This window comes from Lottia gigantea (genome assembly GCF_000327385.1).
Source record: "Lottia gigantea unplaced genomic scaffold LOTGIsca_9, whole genome shotgun sequence".
NCBI classification, from domain to species: domain Eukaryota; kingdom Metazoa; phylum Mollusca; class Gastropoda; family Lottiidae; genus Lottia; species Lottia gigantea.
This window is the reverse complement of record NW_008710950.1, coordinates 350,811-367,755: the sequence shown is the minus strand read 5'-3', so window position 1 is coordinate 367,755 and position 16,945 is coordinate 350,811. Positions and strand designations below refer to the sequence as shown.

Genomic DNA, 16,945 nt, shown 5'->3' with positions numbered 1-16,945 from the left:
ATAGACCTTATATATCATCGTCTAAAGAGTTTCTGAACGTTTCCTCTTCTCAATTGATGACATTTAAACCATCTAATGTTTTATCGTGTCACTACCGTAACATATAACACGTTTGAAAAATGTTCATTCTGGCTGAAATTAAACTTGAAATTGCATGTTATAACTGTACATAGCTGCATGGATCCACATAAGAAAAATTCATATGTGGTTCGATGATGAGATTTAACAATTTTGTGAGAATTTCAAAAGGTCTGTCAACCCACAAATTAGAAGAACTCATATTGGATATAAACATTTACCAGTAATTCTTTTGACTATGTGTTTTTCATCGTCTGTCTATTTTTGGTGACACACTAAGAATATTACCAATTTGTTTCATTTCATACATGCAAAACTGGTATTTGAATTCATTACACCATGCTTACTATCGGTGCCAGTCCGGAAACCTATGTCTGTCGTCGTATATTTCCTTTTAATTTTTGCCATAATCTTTACAAAATTGATATTAATTTTCATTTTACCATATAATAAGGCATGTTTTATAGTATGCTGACCTTTTTGGTGCGTTATGATAAAATAAAATAAATTCAGTTTTACAATCTTAGTAAAGTATTGATAATGAAATAAATTTACATTATAATAAACCTGATTTACTACTTCTTTAAGAACTGTTTCCTTTAGTCGTCAATAACTTAGCATGAAACCATTGTGGGGACAGTTCCTGAATAGTAAATCATCGGTGTATTTATTGAACGATACAGCACTCAAACAGCAATATGACTTCTAAAAAAAAAATCAAACAATCGATTCCCATCAGTACAAAGAAGTATACGACAAAAACAATTGTTTAATGCAAACAACGTGCCCTTTACGTTCTCATTAATATTTCATAGGTAGATGAGAGTATGTTTTCAATTGAAGTTGATTTCATTATGACCTCTTTCCAGACAATAAACACTTATAATGTATCAACACATTTATCTGGTTGTTGAACTTTATCACTGACAGTATGACATATTGTTTCTTAAAATGATTGAAAAAAATGTAGACATGTCACGTTTCCCCGTTTTTCAGTCATTTGCTGAGATGAAATTTCCTTTCAATTTGTCATTTGCTTCCGCTCAAATTCCATACAAAATTTCCCTTGCTAGCAATTTCTTTTATGCTTTTAAGTTGTTTTAAGGCACACAGGGCAAATCATGAGGATACATATGTGAGCGTTGAAATAAAAACGGCTTAAACCCTTACTTTCATGTAAAAAGGACAAACTAAAGTGCCAAACAATAACCGAATCTAACAGATAAAAAAATTGCTTACGTGTGGATAACACAGAGAACCTTTATTGTACCAAATACAGTTCTTTATTAACGAAGTGCTAAAAAGGGTGATTAAACAATAAAATGAATTAGTAGAAAAAAATATCGATATGATTAATCTATTTTTTTTTCAGACACAAATAAACGAACTGGATTTTACAACAGACGCCATGTTAGGCGACACCAACATCAACAACAGCTATCATTCATTCATGCCACATCTCCGTATATCTAACACCCATAATCTAACCTTGTACCATAAAGTTATGTCTGAATTTATCAACTCAGACCACTGGATCGAACCACGAATGGAAGCTCTTCTTATTGCAGCATATTGCTTGGTCATTAGTAGTGGTATATTTGGTAATGTGTTAGTGTGTATTGTAATATTTAGAAATACTGAATTACGTTCTTCAAGGAATTTACTAATTCTTAATCTGTCTGTGTGTGATATTTTCATGGATTTAGTCTGCATGCCTCTATCATTGGTGAGATTAACTTTAAAGAACTGGCCATTGGGGGAATTTCTATGTCGTATAATTCCTTCCATGCAGACAGTTGATGTATTCGTCTCAACCTTTACAATTCTAGCTATTGCTATCGACCGTTATCATGCTATTGTCCGTGCCTCCAGAGAAAAACGCAAGAGTAGAAAAAATATTTATGTTATTGTTGGTATTTGGATTGTATCGCTACTTTTCTCAACACCAATGCTTTTGTTTCACCAAGTAGAAACTGTTGATGTAATGGATTTTACAATGTGTGTAGAGAATTGGCCGAATACAGCATTTCGAGGCACATTTGGTGTCATTGTAATGGTGGTACAGTATTTATCACCAACTCTAGTTATCAGCTGTCTTCACGCACGAATATGTCACTTCCTTCATGCTCGAATTGAAGAGAATCCTGTTACCTTAACAGAAATGAACCGCGCTGTACGGGATATGCGCAGACACCGTCGTAATTTATTTCTCTTAACAGCCATTACTATAACTTTTGCTTCAACGTGGCTTCCACTTACAGTTTTGAATATTGCTGCCGACTTCGATCACAACTTCTTTGACGAAAAACATTTTAATTTGGTATTCGCGTGGTGTTTACTTTTAGCTATGGGCTCGTCGTCTTTAAATCCAATATTTTATGGATGGTTTAATTTGAATTTTAGAAAGGGATTCTATGCCTTATTGTGCTTTGGTATACCGGATAACGAACAATCAGAGAGGAGTAGTCTCAACAGTAGAGAAAAGAGATCACAAAGTGCTATGTACGATAGTATTCGCTCAAATCAATCACACAAATCAAACTCTAGTAAATGATGAAATTGGGTTCGTAACTTTATATTTGATATTTCGTATCTTTGTACATAGATACTCTGTTAAAATGTGCAATGGAAGTTAAGTCTTAGAAAACCCAATGTTCTACACTTTACACCAATTCTATACATATATATTTTTAATTCTGAATCATGTATCACATAGATGTTTCTAAGTGGGGTAATTTTAAGCCACGTTTTTTCTTTTCCCTTAAAATCTCAAAGCATTTCACGTTTGCATCAAATAAGTTGAAGTCACTGATTATAAGGTTGACATCTTTTTTTAGACCAATATTGTAAAGCTAAAGGGAGAAAACGGTACAAAATGTATACAAACTAGTCCAAAGTGCTTTGTATACCGCGTCCCAAGACACATTCCAAAGAGATTTTTGCAGTATGGTAAAGATGATATTTTCCAACGACTTATTTTATATTCCATTTATTTGTTGATGTAACAATGTAATTATGTGTTACTGGTTTATTGTGTCATGTTATGTATGAGAGAATTCCATTTTTTATCTTACACAAATATTCATAAAGAACTTTTGATACTTCAGATGATCAACGATTTGTGCTCAGGAACGATTATAACTTTATGTACGCGAACAATGGTTGTAACTGTTTAATATCTGTTTTGAATCGTATTTCTTTCGTATTTTTTCTAAAACATATATAAATATCGTATATTTCATGTTTTTCTACCATCAGTGCCATTTAAACTTCCATTTGTAATTAAAATGTGTAAAAATGTTGAAATAATGTTAAAGATGTTCAATGTCCGTGTTTGTATTATATGATGCAGGTCGGAGGTATCACCACCGTCAAAGGGTCTTTTCTTTCTTTTATAATTATTTCCCTCTTCGTAAGCCCAATAAATGGTGCTAAACCGCTAGTGTAGTTATTGATTTCATACAAGAGACGAATGTTTATCCCATATTATAGTTACAGATTTAACCCCTTTCTTTTGGCGAGATTTTTCTCATATACCATCCTGAGGTAATTATCTACCCCAATTTTGACTCCTTAAGGCTTATCAAATATTAAGTCTATTTCGAGGCTTAATTGACAAAATTTGCATATACGAGTTGCACCCCTATGCCAGAAAACGTCTCTTCCAGACAATGTTGTGGAATCATAAACATTATAGACTAGCCTATAGTGTACATCGGTTAACTCCACTGGACAATGTCTTACATTTTGAGATGTAATTTGCTTCGGGTGTCATCACCTACTTTCGAGCATCTCCTTAGCACGTTCAACACCCTCTTCCATACCATGATAGTGAGATGGATTCCTTAGCTGAGTTGTGAACGCAAACTTACAATGTTTTACATATAGTAAGTCTAGCTCACTTGTTGATAAACTGACTGAATATTGAAGATATGAGTTGCGTCCCTTATTTCATTATTATTTATTGTTTTTTGAGTCGTTGAATTGTAAATTGGATTCTGTAAAATGCGGCCCCTAGATCACTAACTTTAGCACGTGGTAAGTCCCCCGTGTAGCTGGATTTTTAGATATCATGAAAACCTATACATTACATGAATTAGATTGAATTGTCGGCAACCGGCTACAAAGTTACAATTCTGTTACAAAGATGGCTTGCCAGGCAAGGTAATATACGCCCACTGACAGCTTTGATTTTGAATAAAATATTTGGCAGTACAGTAACAATCACCAGTATGAAATATTCAACCTTCAGTCATACACTTCTTTTGAACTTTTTAGGGCGATACTGAATAATAAAATCAAGTCAAAATCCGGCAAGATGTGTGTCAGCTGAAATTTGAAAACGATTTCAAAAGCGAGGTTAATAACTCCTATAAAACATTTTTGGGCTTTTTTTATTTTCGATAGGGTTCATCCTTGGGTGATAATAATCAATTTCACCAAGTTTCTTTAAAATTCATCACGAATTGTGCCTTCTAGAGTGTTTGCAAGCTAGAAATTGAACGAGTTTCCAAGAACATTGGCAATAACTCGTACTAAATATTTTATAATTTTTCTGATTTTCAATAGGGTTCCACCTTGGGAGATTACAAACACTCACACAAAGTTCGTCAAATTCTGTCGAGAATTGTGCCTTCTAGAGTGTTTACGAGCTAAAAATTTTATTATTTTCAAGAGCAAAATTCCAAAATCTTTTCCGATTTTTCTGATTTTCAATAGGGGTTGTCCTTAGGTGATAACAAATACTCAGACAATAATCGGTCAAGAATTGTACCTTCTAGGGTGTTTACGAGGTAAAAATTGAACGCGTTCGCAAGAAAAAGGGGAATAACTCAAACTAAATATTTTCCGATTCGCCTGATTTTCAATAGGGTTCATCCTTTGGTGATTACCAACACCCACACCAAGTTTTGTCAAAATCCGTCAAGAATTGTGTCTTGTCTTGTGTTGCAGCTTCGAAAGCAAGGTTTTTTTGGTTTTTTTTAACTAGGTTAAAGATTTGGGCAATCTCAGATATCTCACTTTATATGAAAATGATTTGTAAACTTTATGACGGTGGTGGCATTTGTCATAAAAATGATGGTGTGGTGACAGTGATATTATATTAATATAAGGACAGCTGATAAAGAAGTTCAAATATCAAAATTTAAAATCTATTTCATCATACAATTTTACGGATAGTTCAAACATGTCTAAAATTCTACCTGTTTTTTTTTTCAACCCGCTGTGTCTATAATTTCTATATCATTTGAATATATGTATATTGTATTAGAGCTCCCTACTCCAAATACTAAAAATTGATATTGACAAAAATAAAAGTGTTTCAGAAAAGAAATTTATGTAAGTTTCTCTCCTAATATTTGGGTCTGGCCTCAATACGCCTGTACCACGTCTTGAGAGATACAAATTGCAAAATGATGAATATCACACTCCATTTTCCTGAGCAGTATAATTTATATTCACCGTTCGAAGATTGTTTAGACTTGATATAACACCAGTGTTCACTTTCAAAGTATTTCGTTACTCTTGAAAATATGTAATCTATTGATGTTTTGCATGATAAGGCACTATGATTAAAGGTTGTTTTCTTTTTGGACAGTGGTGTCGATTTCTTCTCGTCAAGCGCATTTCCGGGTACCTCTCCTGGCCTTAATGTATGTGTTCTTGAAGGATCATGTAGACGAGCGCACAGTCAAAAACGATGGCATATCAAGTCTCGACAACCTGCAAAGAAGAGTGACCGAAGCGCTTTGGAAAAAGGACTTTGATTCTCAGCTTTTTTGCGATTTGCTGAAATTATACCTCTCAAAAATGCAAGTTGAGATAGAGGCAGATTGATATTACGCAAAATATTAAATAATTCAAATAAAGATAGCTTGCCAGTCAAGGTAATAACATAAGCCCACTACCAGCTGTCAGAAATGATAACAAAGTCTGTAGTGGTTTAATATGTGAAACCAATCATCCGATTGTTACTAATTGGTCTCATACCAAGTTTCATCAAAAATGTAGTCTCTATTAGGCCTACAAGCCAAATTAGACGCATTAAATTAATTCAAGGGTCATAACTCCATAATTTGAGATCTCATCAATATATACATGCATACCAAGTTTCATTGAGATCGGATAAAAACTGCACCATGTATCATCACTACAAGCAAAATTTGAAGCGCTTTTACTAATTCAAGGGCAATAACTCCAAAACCATTCATCCGAATATGACCAAATTCAAACTTGATCTTATCAACATATACACGCATACCACGTTTCATTAAGATCGGATAAAAACTGTAGTTTATATCGTGCCTACAACCAAATTTGACATGGTTTTACTACGTCAAGGGCAATAACCTGAAATCATTCATCCAATTATTACCAATTTCAAAACTGACCGAGATCTCATCAATATATACATACACACTAAGTTTCATCAAGATGAGATCAAAATTGTAGCCTTTATCGTGCAAACAAGGCAAATTTAATGCATTTTTACTAAGTCAAGGGCATTAACTCTAAAACCATCCATCCGATTGGTACCAATTTCGAACTAGACTGAGATCTTATCAATATCTCCAAGCACACTAAGTTTCATCAAGATCAAATAAAAATCTTAGCCTTTATCATGCATACAAGAGAAATTTAACGCGTTTTTTATTAAGACAAATGCAATTACTCTGCAACCGTTCAACTAAACCAAGATCTCATCAATACATACATGCATACCAAGTTTCATCAAGATCAGATAAAAACTATAGTCTCTATCGTGCCTACAAGCCACATTTGACGCGTTTTACTAAGTCAAGGGCTATAACTCTGAAACCGTTCATGCGATTGTTACTAATTTCGATCTTGACCAAGATCTCATCAATACATACATGCCTACAGGGCAAATTTGACGTGTTTTTTCTAAGTCAAAGGCAATAACTCAGAAACCTTTCATCCAATAATTACGAATTTCGAAATTGACTGAGATCTCATCAATATATACATGCATACCAAGTTTCATCAAGATCAGATAAAAACTGTAGTCTCTATTGTGCCTACAAGCCAAATTTGACGTGTTTTTACTACGTCAGGGGCAATAACTCTGAAACCAGTCATCCAATTATTACCAATTTCGAACCTGACCGAGATCTGATCAATATATACATGCATACCAAGTTTTATTAAGATTGGATAATAACTGTAGCCTACAAGAAATGCGAACGGACTGACGGACGGACCGATGGACCGACCGATGGATCTACGGACAGGGGCGACGGCAATATACCTCCATATTTCAATGTGGGCTCAAACTCAAACACATTTAGTGTATTCTGTGAAAGAGCATCTTCCAGACGATGAGATTAAGATACAATATTAAGTAAACTAGAAACCCAAGTAGGTCAATTTCATATAATATCGTATCATATGATAGGATTATAATACCTGATAAAATGGAGATAAAAAGCTGTGATTAATGTTGACTAATAATTGATTATTACATTATATGATGATAGAAGACTGTTTCATGTCATTGTAATGTAATCTAACAGCTTACAATCTCTATTCTTTGACTCATTTATACCAACTTTTGGTATTGTTCAAGAAAGCAACCAGTAATTAAGTTTTCATTAATTTAATCTAAGCATATGTGATAAATTTGAGATTTTTGTTTGTTGTTAATTTACAACCTTATTTAATAAAATTTAATTCGGTCACAATGTACTGTAGAAGGCCTAAAGCTACTATATACCATAGGAAACTAACCATCTTTTTCACGAACTTGCAACTCAGGGTAATCAAATCGGTGGAAATTTGAAATGAATCGAAATGTCACGTTTGTTGGTTTGTAGATCACAACATCGCAGACGCTAGTTGGTGGTAGTCGGTCGTTGTAGTTGGTAGTTGGGTCTGGATCAATTGGATGGTTTGGCACTGTTGGTTTGTCGGTTGAGAAATCTTCAGATCTGGTCGGCACATCTTGGCTCTTTATGTTGTTGCGTGAGTTACTCAATCTTCCACATTCTTTCAAAATTCGTTATGATCGTGGTAATTCTTTTTAGATAGTAGTCTACTGTTAGTCGTTGGTTTGGTTTGGTTAGGTTATCTGTTGTCAATTTGAATGGCAGAAGACCAAAATGAAATCTATAGCTCAAGATTTAAATGTTATAGATCACACCATTCTCCCAAATTGCATGCGTAATTTACATACCTTGATATTGTCGCAGGAAACGTACACACGTTAATTCTGCGTCTTGTCTATTCGATCTCAAAATTCAGCAACCTACTATGTGCTTGTGTGAGCTTGTAAAACATATTATAGTCTGGTTAACATTTCCTTACATTCCATGTATTTCCGTGATTTTATTTCAAATAACATGGCATTGATTGATGTTATTTTTTTATTTGTTGGTTCACTCCGACATCGACACTGATTAATTCTCATTTTCTTTTCATTGCTTTTTATTTCTCCTTTCATTGACGACAGACTGCATTGAAATACAGACTATAAGTCATTGCGTTCAAACCTCATAAATAGTCAATAAATCTTGTGATCGAACTACAGCATTTTGATTATCACAAGTCAGAAGAGTAATTAGTTTCCATCACGATATTTTAGTTCACTTAAAATCACAGCAAATCTATCATATCTGGCATAAATCGGTGAATTTTATAAGGAGATGAATGTCTGATCTATTTTCGTTAACATGGAAATATGACAATATATGGATAGTGAAATGGATTCTTGTAGCATTAAAATGTGATCAATTTGAGTATTAAAATGGTAAGTTTTATAACCGGTATTTCCTCAAATTAGTCAGCATATCATATATGTGGATGGATGTCATTTTCAGTTTTTTAAAATATAGATGTTTGTCATTGTGGTTAAATGCCATTATGGCAGGTTTTAACCATATTTTCCACAAATCAGTGAAATGGCTTTACATGGATGGATGTTTCACTTTAAAACTAAAATGTGAATATCACACTGAAATTTGTTAGACAAAGTTTAAATTTTGTTTATTCTGGTTGTCAAGATATGTGGCCAATTTATAACTATTTTCAGCGTATTTGTGAACTTAATAAAGATTGGATTTTTGCTGGGATGAGGTATTTTTCTATGAAAACTAAGATTGCCATCAATTTAGCTTGATAAGTTTTAATCTAACTGACGAAGCCGGTGTTAAATTTTTCTCTGAAAGCGATGCGGGTATTTTATTTTTATCGACGAAATGAAGAAATATTAGGTCTACCAGCAACTATTGGCTAACATAATATACTACATGATATCATAAAGATTGCGCAAAAATTATTTATGACAATATCTCGGTTTTTAATATAAAACAAATCAGAAATATAAAATGTGAAAATATACTTATTTGATGCTAAAAGCATCTTAATACAGAGAATTTGTTTGATTCCAAAATGTTGAGATCCAGATTTGATTGTTTCAATACCTTATGTGAACCTCTATGATCTATTATGACAATTCTACCAATATCACTGCAATGATTAAGTCCAGTATAGTTTCGTCGACAATTGAAACAATTACCAAGGAAATAAGAAATTATAGCGATATGAGAGTAATTCAATTAAAAGGATGCCAGAAATAGTGCATTATGAAGTAATCCTCATTTAGACAAGATTTAGAAATTAGAAGAACCTAAGAAGCGACAGTTGGCATATTTGTTGAAATTATTTTTAGATGATTCGTCAACATCTTTTAAAAATACCTGTAACAAAACACAATGCTTGTGCTTCAATGGATTTCCCTATGCAAAAGTACATCAAGCTATAATATTAATTATTTAATTAATAAAGGGACAGATGCACCATTCTTTCTAACCAATCGTACCTTAGTCTTTGAAACAGGATTTTTTTAATCTATGCAAATTCACAGCGTTCACAGCTCACTGTCGAAATTTGAGCCTTAACATCCATGTGTGTCCAGAAATATCGCGTTTGAATGATCAAATACTCTGTGATATATAGAAATTCTGGGAAAATTCCTAGTATGAGATATTTTTGAAGATATTCGTACATTTCTAGTACTTCTGAAGACTATTTACATATTTTCAAGACTCAAATCAACCCCCGAAAATAATATATTTTCAAGACTCAAATGGTCCACCTTTCCCTTTAAATCATACAATACCTTCTAAGATAAACTTCATTTTATCCAAACATAATGAAAAAAATGTCATTTTATAATTTCATTTTCAGGGTTTTCATTCATACAGAGTGTGTTTTATCATACAAATTGGTGAGTATACAATGACTTGACAATACATCGGCTTATTTAATACTTATTTTTGGTGGATGTCGTACAGATCACACCACATAGGCTAATCCGATACTTACTGATTCTATACCTTACCTCTGATAGTTATTATTGCGGGTGTCGTACAGATGACACTACATAGGCTAATCTGATACTTACTGATTCTATACCTTACCTCTGATAGTTATTATTGGCGGATGTCGTACAGATCACACCACATCGGCTAATATGATACTTACCGATTCTATACCATACCTCTGATAGTTATTATTGGCGGATGTCGTACAGATCACACCACATAGGCTAATCCGATACTTACTGATTCTATAACTTACCTCTGATAGTTATTATTGGTGGATGTCGTACAGATCACACCACATAGGCTAATCCGATACTTACTGATTCTATACCTTACCTCTGATAGTTATTATTGGCGGATGTCGTACAGATGAAACCACATAGGCTAATATGATACTTACTGATTCTATACCTTACCTCTGATAGTTATTATTGGTGGATGTCGTACAGATGACACTTATACATAGGCTAATCTGTCGTACAGATCACACCACATAGGCTAATCCGATACTTACTTATTCTATACCTTACCTCTGATAGTTATTATTGGTGGATGTCGTACAGATCACACCACATCGGCTAATATGATACTTACTGATTCTATACCTTACCTCTGATAGTTATTATTGGCGGATGTCGTACAGATGAAACCACATAGGCTAATCTGATACTTACTGATTCTATACCTTACCTCTGATAGTTATTATTGGTGGATGTCGTACAGATCACACCACATCGGCTAATATGATACTTACTGATTCTATACCTTACCTCTGATAGTTATTATTGGCGGATGTCGTACAGATCACACCACATCGGCTAATATGATACTTACTGATTCTATACCTTACCTCTGATAGTTATTATTGGCGGATGTCGTACAGATGAAACCACATCGGCTAATCTAAAACTTACTGATTCTATACCTTACCTCTGATAATTATTATTGGTAGATGTCGTACAGATCACACCACATCGGCTAATATGATACTTACTGATTCTATACCTTACCTCTGATAGTTATTATTGGTGGATGTCGTACAGATGACACTTATACATAGGCTAATCTGATACTTACTGATTCTATACCTTACCTCTGATAATTATTATTGGTGGATGTCGTACAGATCACATCACATCGGCTAATCTAGCTGATACTTACTTTCATTACCTCTTATGTTAAATTTGACACTTAAGAATTTTCGCCGTAAGATTGTTTTTCTATACCGATTCTTGAAAATTTTAAATCTATTAATCAATAAATTTAACCTAATTTCCATTTTTTCTATTGATTAAAGTACAACCCGATATTCAAACATCCTGTATTGAGCTTAAAGTACTGTATTTTACTTTATCAAGACCTCATATTGGAGATTATCTCTTGATCTCAGTTGTGGTCGAAACCACGACCATTATACACTTACAAATATATTAAAAGAAAACTTTTCAGTGCAAATAAATGCACTGGAAGGAAAGCGACCAGATGAACCAGATTTTAAAGGTCTAGGTGACTTTTCACCAATGAAAGCTACCAATTCTAATGGACCAAGAAAGATTTGCTTTCTAACGTAAGTTTTGTCATTTCAGCTATAACAGTATGTGAGTCTACACGACCATTAAATTTTAGTTTGTATACCAGTAAACACACATGGAATGAAGCAAATGAAGTTTGTCTGAAACACAATAAAGCAATGTTATCTCTAAAATCAGTGTCTAAAAACAACATAACCATAGATATTGCTAAGAAGTGGATCTCCTTGTCACATTTGTAGGTATTCAAATAATTGTTACCTTTTTAAACAATACAATTGTTTTTATTTTACCACTCAATTTAGTAGAGTGACGATAATTTTACATCACAAGCAAATGGTTGCCATTACAACAAAGGAACTTTTAATGTCAAGCTTTCACGAACTACGCTTAATATCTTGACTTCATTGGACCCTTTTCTTCTCTCACTGAATGTGGCGATGATTTGATCGGGTTGTACGATAACGAATAAAGTCAATCAGGGCCCTCAACATAGATTGTAAACATAGCGGCTTTTGGTGTACAGGCTCTGATTGTAACTAAATTGAATCTGATTAAATAAACTTTGGAACGTGACACAAATTTACACTTCTGCTTTAAAGTGATACAGAATTTGAGTAGTTATTTCTTTTAAATTCCTTATTGGTATTTATAGAGTGAACAATTTTTGGATTAGTTTGATTGAAACCAATTATGCTGAATTTGAATGGTCGGATTGTGAAGCATTAGGGTATTCTAACTGGGATGTGTCTGAACCTAATGGTAATGGTATGTGTGTCGGGTTCAATATCACCAACTTTAAATGGCAAACTTTTTCTTGTGATGAAGAATTTCAAGTAATTTGTGAGGAGAAGACAGGTATTTTTTTTTTGTTTTGAAGTATGACAAACTAATGTCTCTTTAAGAAATCTGAAGTCTTTATCTTTTAATGTTAAAACAAGTAGGGACGTATTTAATCGTCAACTTATTTTAATTTTTGATAAGTTGATTTGTTTTACATTGCCAGTGTTCAGATTAGGCACATGAAATATATTACAAAAAGAGTCATTTTGGGTTTACTCAAAATGAAGACAAGCGATATACCGAATATTTCTAATATTGTAAACGCTAGAGCTCCGCATGACGAAGTAGGTGTATATGGAAGTGATCCTCTATCATTGTTTTTGCTCTCAAACATTGTTATCATTTCCACAAGTATTTTCTTATTCTTAGTTGTCGACAAATGTTGGTTTGAAGAATTTGTGGAAGTAAGATTTTCTGAAACTGATAGATTAATAGGATATGGTGGCCATTCCTTAAAGACCTGTCAAAACAGTTGCTTGGGGTTTGGCAGTGACACAACTGAGTGTATCATGATAAGCTTTGAAAATACCACTGGTGTTTGTCGACTTTTAGATCAACCTGTTGTCAGATTAGAAGGAACACCACCATCATTTCCCTCGCCAACATTTATTACCTACGTTAAGAGATGTTACGATTGTGAGTAATTCTTATAGAATATGTTTAAATTTAAATTCCAAACGTGGTCATTTTAATACGCCAACATGAAATGGGGGTATATATTGTCGTCACCCATGTCCTTCCGTCGGTCCGTCGATAAATAGGCCTACTATAGAAGGCACAATTCTTGACTAATTTTGTCCAAATTTGGTATGGTTCTTTGTAATCATCTAATGATGAACCCTATGGAAATCAGAAGAATCGAAAAATATTTAGTATGAGTTATTGTCCATGTTCTAAAATTTGTCGTAAACACTCTAGAAGGCGCAATTTTTGACGAATTTTGACGAAATTATTAAAAGAGTGTTTATCTCTCAAGCATGAACCGTATTGGAAATCAGAAAAATCGAAAAATTCTTAGTATGAGTTACCGCCCTTGTTCTTGAAAACGCGTTCAATTTTAGCTCGTAAACACTAAACACTCTATTAGTCACAATTCTTGACAGATTTTGACAAAACTTGGTGTGAGTGTTTGTCATCACCCAAGTGAACCTTAGTGAAATTCAGAAACATCTAAAAATATTTAATATGAGTATTGCCCTTGTTGTTGAAAACGCGTTCAATTTTTAGTTCGCCAACACTCTAGAAGTCACAATTATTGACAGATTTTGATGAAACTTGCTGTGAGTGTTTGTAATCACCCCAGGATGAACCCAATTGATAATCCGAAAAATCCAAAAATATTTAGTATGAGTTATTGTCATTGTTTTTGAAAACACGATCAATTTTTGATGAAATTGTTTATTATCAACGATGTTATGGATTAACCCTAATGAAAAACAACAAATAAAAAATGTTTATAGGAGTCATTGACCTTTTCACGTAAACATTAAAAGGTACGATTTTTGCGGGTTTTGACAAAACTTGGTAATATTTCAGTATCGCCCCAAAAAGTGTATGACGGAAGTTGAATATTTCATACTGTTGATTGTTACTGTACAGCCAAATATTTTTATTCAAAATCAAAACTGTCAGTGGACGTATATTACCTTACCTGGCAAGCTATCTTTTATTTAACTGGTTGAGGCTCCCGACGCCTTATAATGCGGAAAGCCTTGACATTTTTACATCATATTCCTATGGATTCACCAAAATATGTCAGCGGTAACATCCAACTTTCATCTAGGTCTTGTCAATCTCTAAAAGAGGTGCCTAAAATGAGTTTGTTGAATGACCAATCTTATCGGTGTCCACCAGCGTATAAACTGATTGACAGGCAAATTTTCGATTAGTATTAGTGTTCAATGTACATGTATTATTTGTTTACCAGCCTAAGGTATAATACCATGATGAATATATTACTCTTTTCATTTCAGATTATGTTTCCGGAGACGAGATAGTACCAGTGAATAAATTGAACTATCCGGAAACTAATTGTACAGAAGTTATCAATATAACGACATCATTATTTCCTGATTCTACTGAATATATTGCAACCTCTATAATAGATTATAGTAGCGTGATTACAACAATATTTGATATAGCTAATCAGGTATGATTCGGATGACTTACCGACTATACCTTCCTGAACAAAAACAAAATCTGTAGGCCTACATTATTGGATAATAAACTCCAAAAGAAAAAAATAATCATAATCGTTAATATCGACCCTATATGTCATCGTCTTAACGAATATCCCCCATCACGTCCCTTATTCCAGAGCCCAAATGGAAGCAGAAGAGCATGACGTAAAATTCCATTTAATTTCATAATAGATGTATCAATTTATGGACTATTTTGTCGTCGCCCCTGTCAGTTTCGGTTCAGATTCCGTTGAAAACATATTGGTGAAACCGGAATTACATATATTTTGATTAGATCTCAAATGGCTTCGAATTTTACGATTTTCGATAAACGATTTTAGTTGTTGCCGATGACTTTACCAAAATTATCTTATGAACATGACAGAAGCCTTAATTTTGATCCATAATTGGTGAAGTTTATATATTCTGATGACATTTTTTACTTTTCAAACGTTGCAAAAGCGATGCAGACACTTCAGTTTCAATTGGATTTTGAAATGGTTTTACTTAAAGATTTTGCATTTTCAACCCTTTTAATTGGTCCATTTTTAGTTTTTTTCTTTGTAATTAGCTAAATAATTAAATTAAGACATTTTATTTATATTTCAGACACCGATGGTAACCGAAAGTATTTTGCCTTCAACTGTAGGATCTACCCTCGCTACTGAGGTTAATTTTACATCGGCATCTGAGTCTTATTCTGCACCGACGTTTGAAGACATTTCTATGTCCATGTCTGATGTAATTCCTTCATCGACGTCCGATGAAATCTCTACATCGACGTCCGATGAAATCTCTACAATGACATCCGATATAATCCCTACATCGACTTATGAAGTTATCACCATATCGACTTCTACACTAACGTCGACCTCTGAGACAACAACGTCAGGGGCAATTTCAACAGCAATGCCTGTAGTGTACCCAAAACCAGGCAAGTTTGATATTGTTTTTTCTCACAAAACCACCATAATAGACCGATCATCTCTGTTAATATATTGCATCAAAAATGTTACTTTCATCTTAGCCATAAACATCGAGGGTGGCGTGCTTGATCAATTTGAAATTATATAACCCTACTTTATTTCAGTTATACCATCCAACATATTATGTCCATGTAAATGTTTTGCAACAGTAGAATTAGCTAACGGAACTAAAGAAGCGGAAATAATTGCTGAAATTAAGAAAGAACTTATTGTTAATACAACTACATTGTCATCATTTAAGAGAAAATTATATTCAGCAGAAGACAGCAGGAGTTCTGTCGAGGTTGTTGGAAGTATTGCCATAGGATTTTTGGGATCATTATTACTAATTGTTGCAATGTTAGACTTTCACCATTTTATTCGTGGTGTTCAAAATATATTTGTTAAATACAAAAACAGAGACATTTGTATTGTGTATCAACCAAAACGAGTAGAAAACAACATATCTTAATTCTATTCCAACAAAAGTGTTCTAGTCTACGTAAAGATTTAACATAAAAAATGTAAGATTCTAGACAGTAATGGTACATGAAACCGCTACTCCAATACATGAGCCCTGTCTGTTAATCAATAATCAACTAGTATGTACATGGCAAAATGTGGGGGAAACACCACTTCAAATACACAACAAACTCGTTGTTTTGAGATTTTACCTTGTTGAACTTATCTGAATATTGTCCAGATCAATGGAAGTAGCCTAACTCAACTTATATAATTATTTAACATGTTTAATTTGAAAGTAGGCTATATAGTTCAACGTACATGTAATTACAATATTTATGAATTTCTGTTGGTGTAGCCTACACCAAGGCTACTTTGATGTTCTATTATTTAAAAATACACTATTTATTAAAGCGTATTTTATTATCTACCGACTGAAGGCGGAGGGGATACCACAAAATGTGTTCACTGTGGTTCACTGACCGACGCTGAATTTCGCACAATTCCGCACAAGTATTGGATAAGGTTTTTACCGATCGATGTTT

General features: G+C 33.6%; 2 protein-coding genes across 2 annotated transcripts; both read left to right on the top strand.

Annotated features, from left to right (window-relative positions):
• Positions 1–1,624: 1,624 nt before the first annotated feature.
• Positions 1,625–2,632, top strand: LOTGIDRAFT_108855 (hypothetical protein; the record flags this gene model as incomplete). The annotated part of the gene is made up of 1 exon (XM_009068194.1): positions 1,625–2,632. The coding sequence occupies one exon, from the start codon at positions 1,625–1,627 to the stop codon at positions 2,630–2,632; it is 1,008 nt and encodes a 335-aa protein (XP_009066442.1).
• A 6,210-nt stretch (positions 2,633–8,842) lies between these two features.
• LOTGIDRAFT_155650 (hypothetical protein) lies at positions 8,843–16,410 on the top strand (the record flags this gene model as incomplete). Its single annotated transcript, XM_009068193.1, has 9 exons — positions 8,843–8,845; positions 9,128–9,171; positions 10,285–10,324; positions 11,780–11,988; positions 12,606–12,808; positions 13,163–13,429; positions 14,767–14,942; positions 15,583–15,601; positions 16,064–16,410. The coding sequence occupies 9 exons, from the start codon at positions 8,843–8,845 to the stop codon at positions 16,408–16,410; spliced, it is 1,308 nt and encodes a 435-aa protein (XP_009066441.1).
• Between the last annotated feature and the right edge of the window lie 535 nt (positions 16,411–16,945).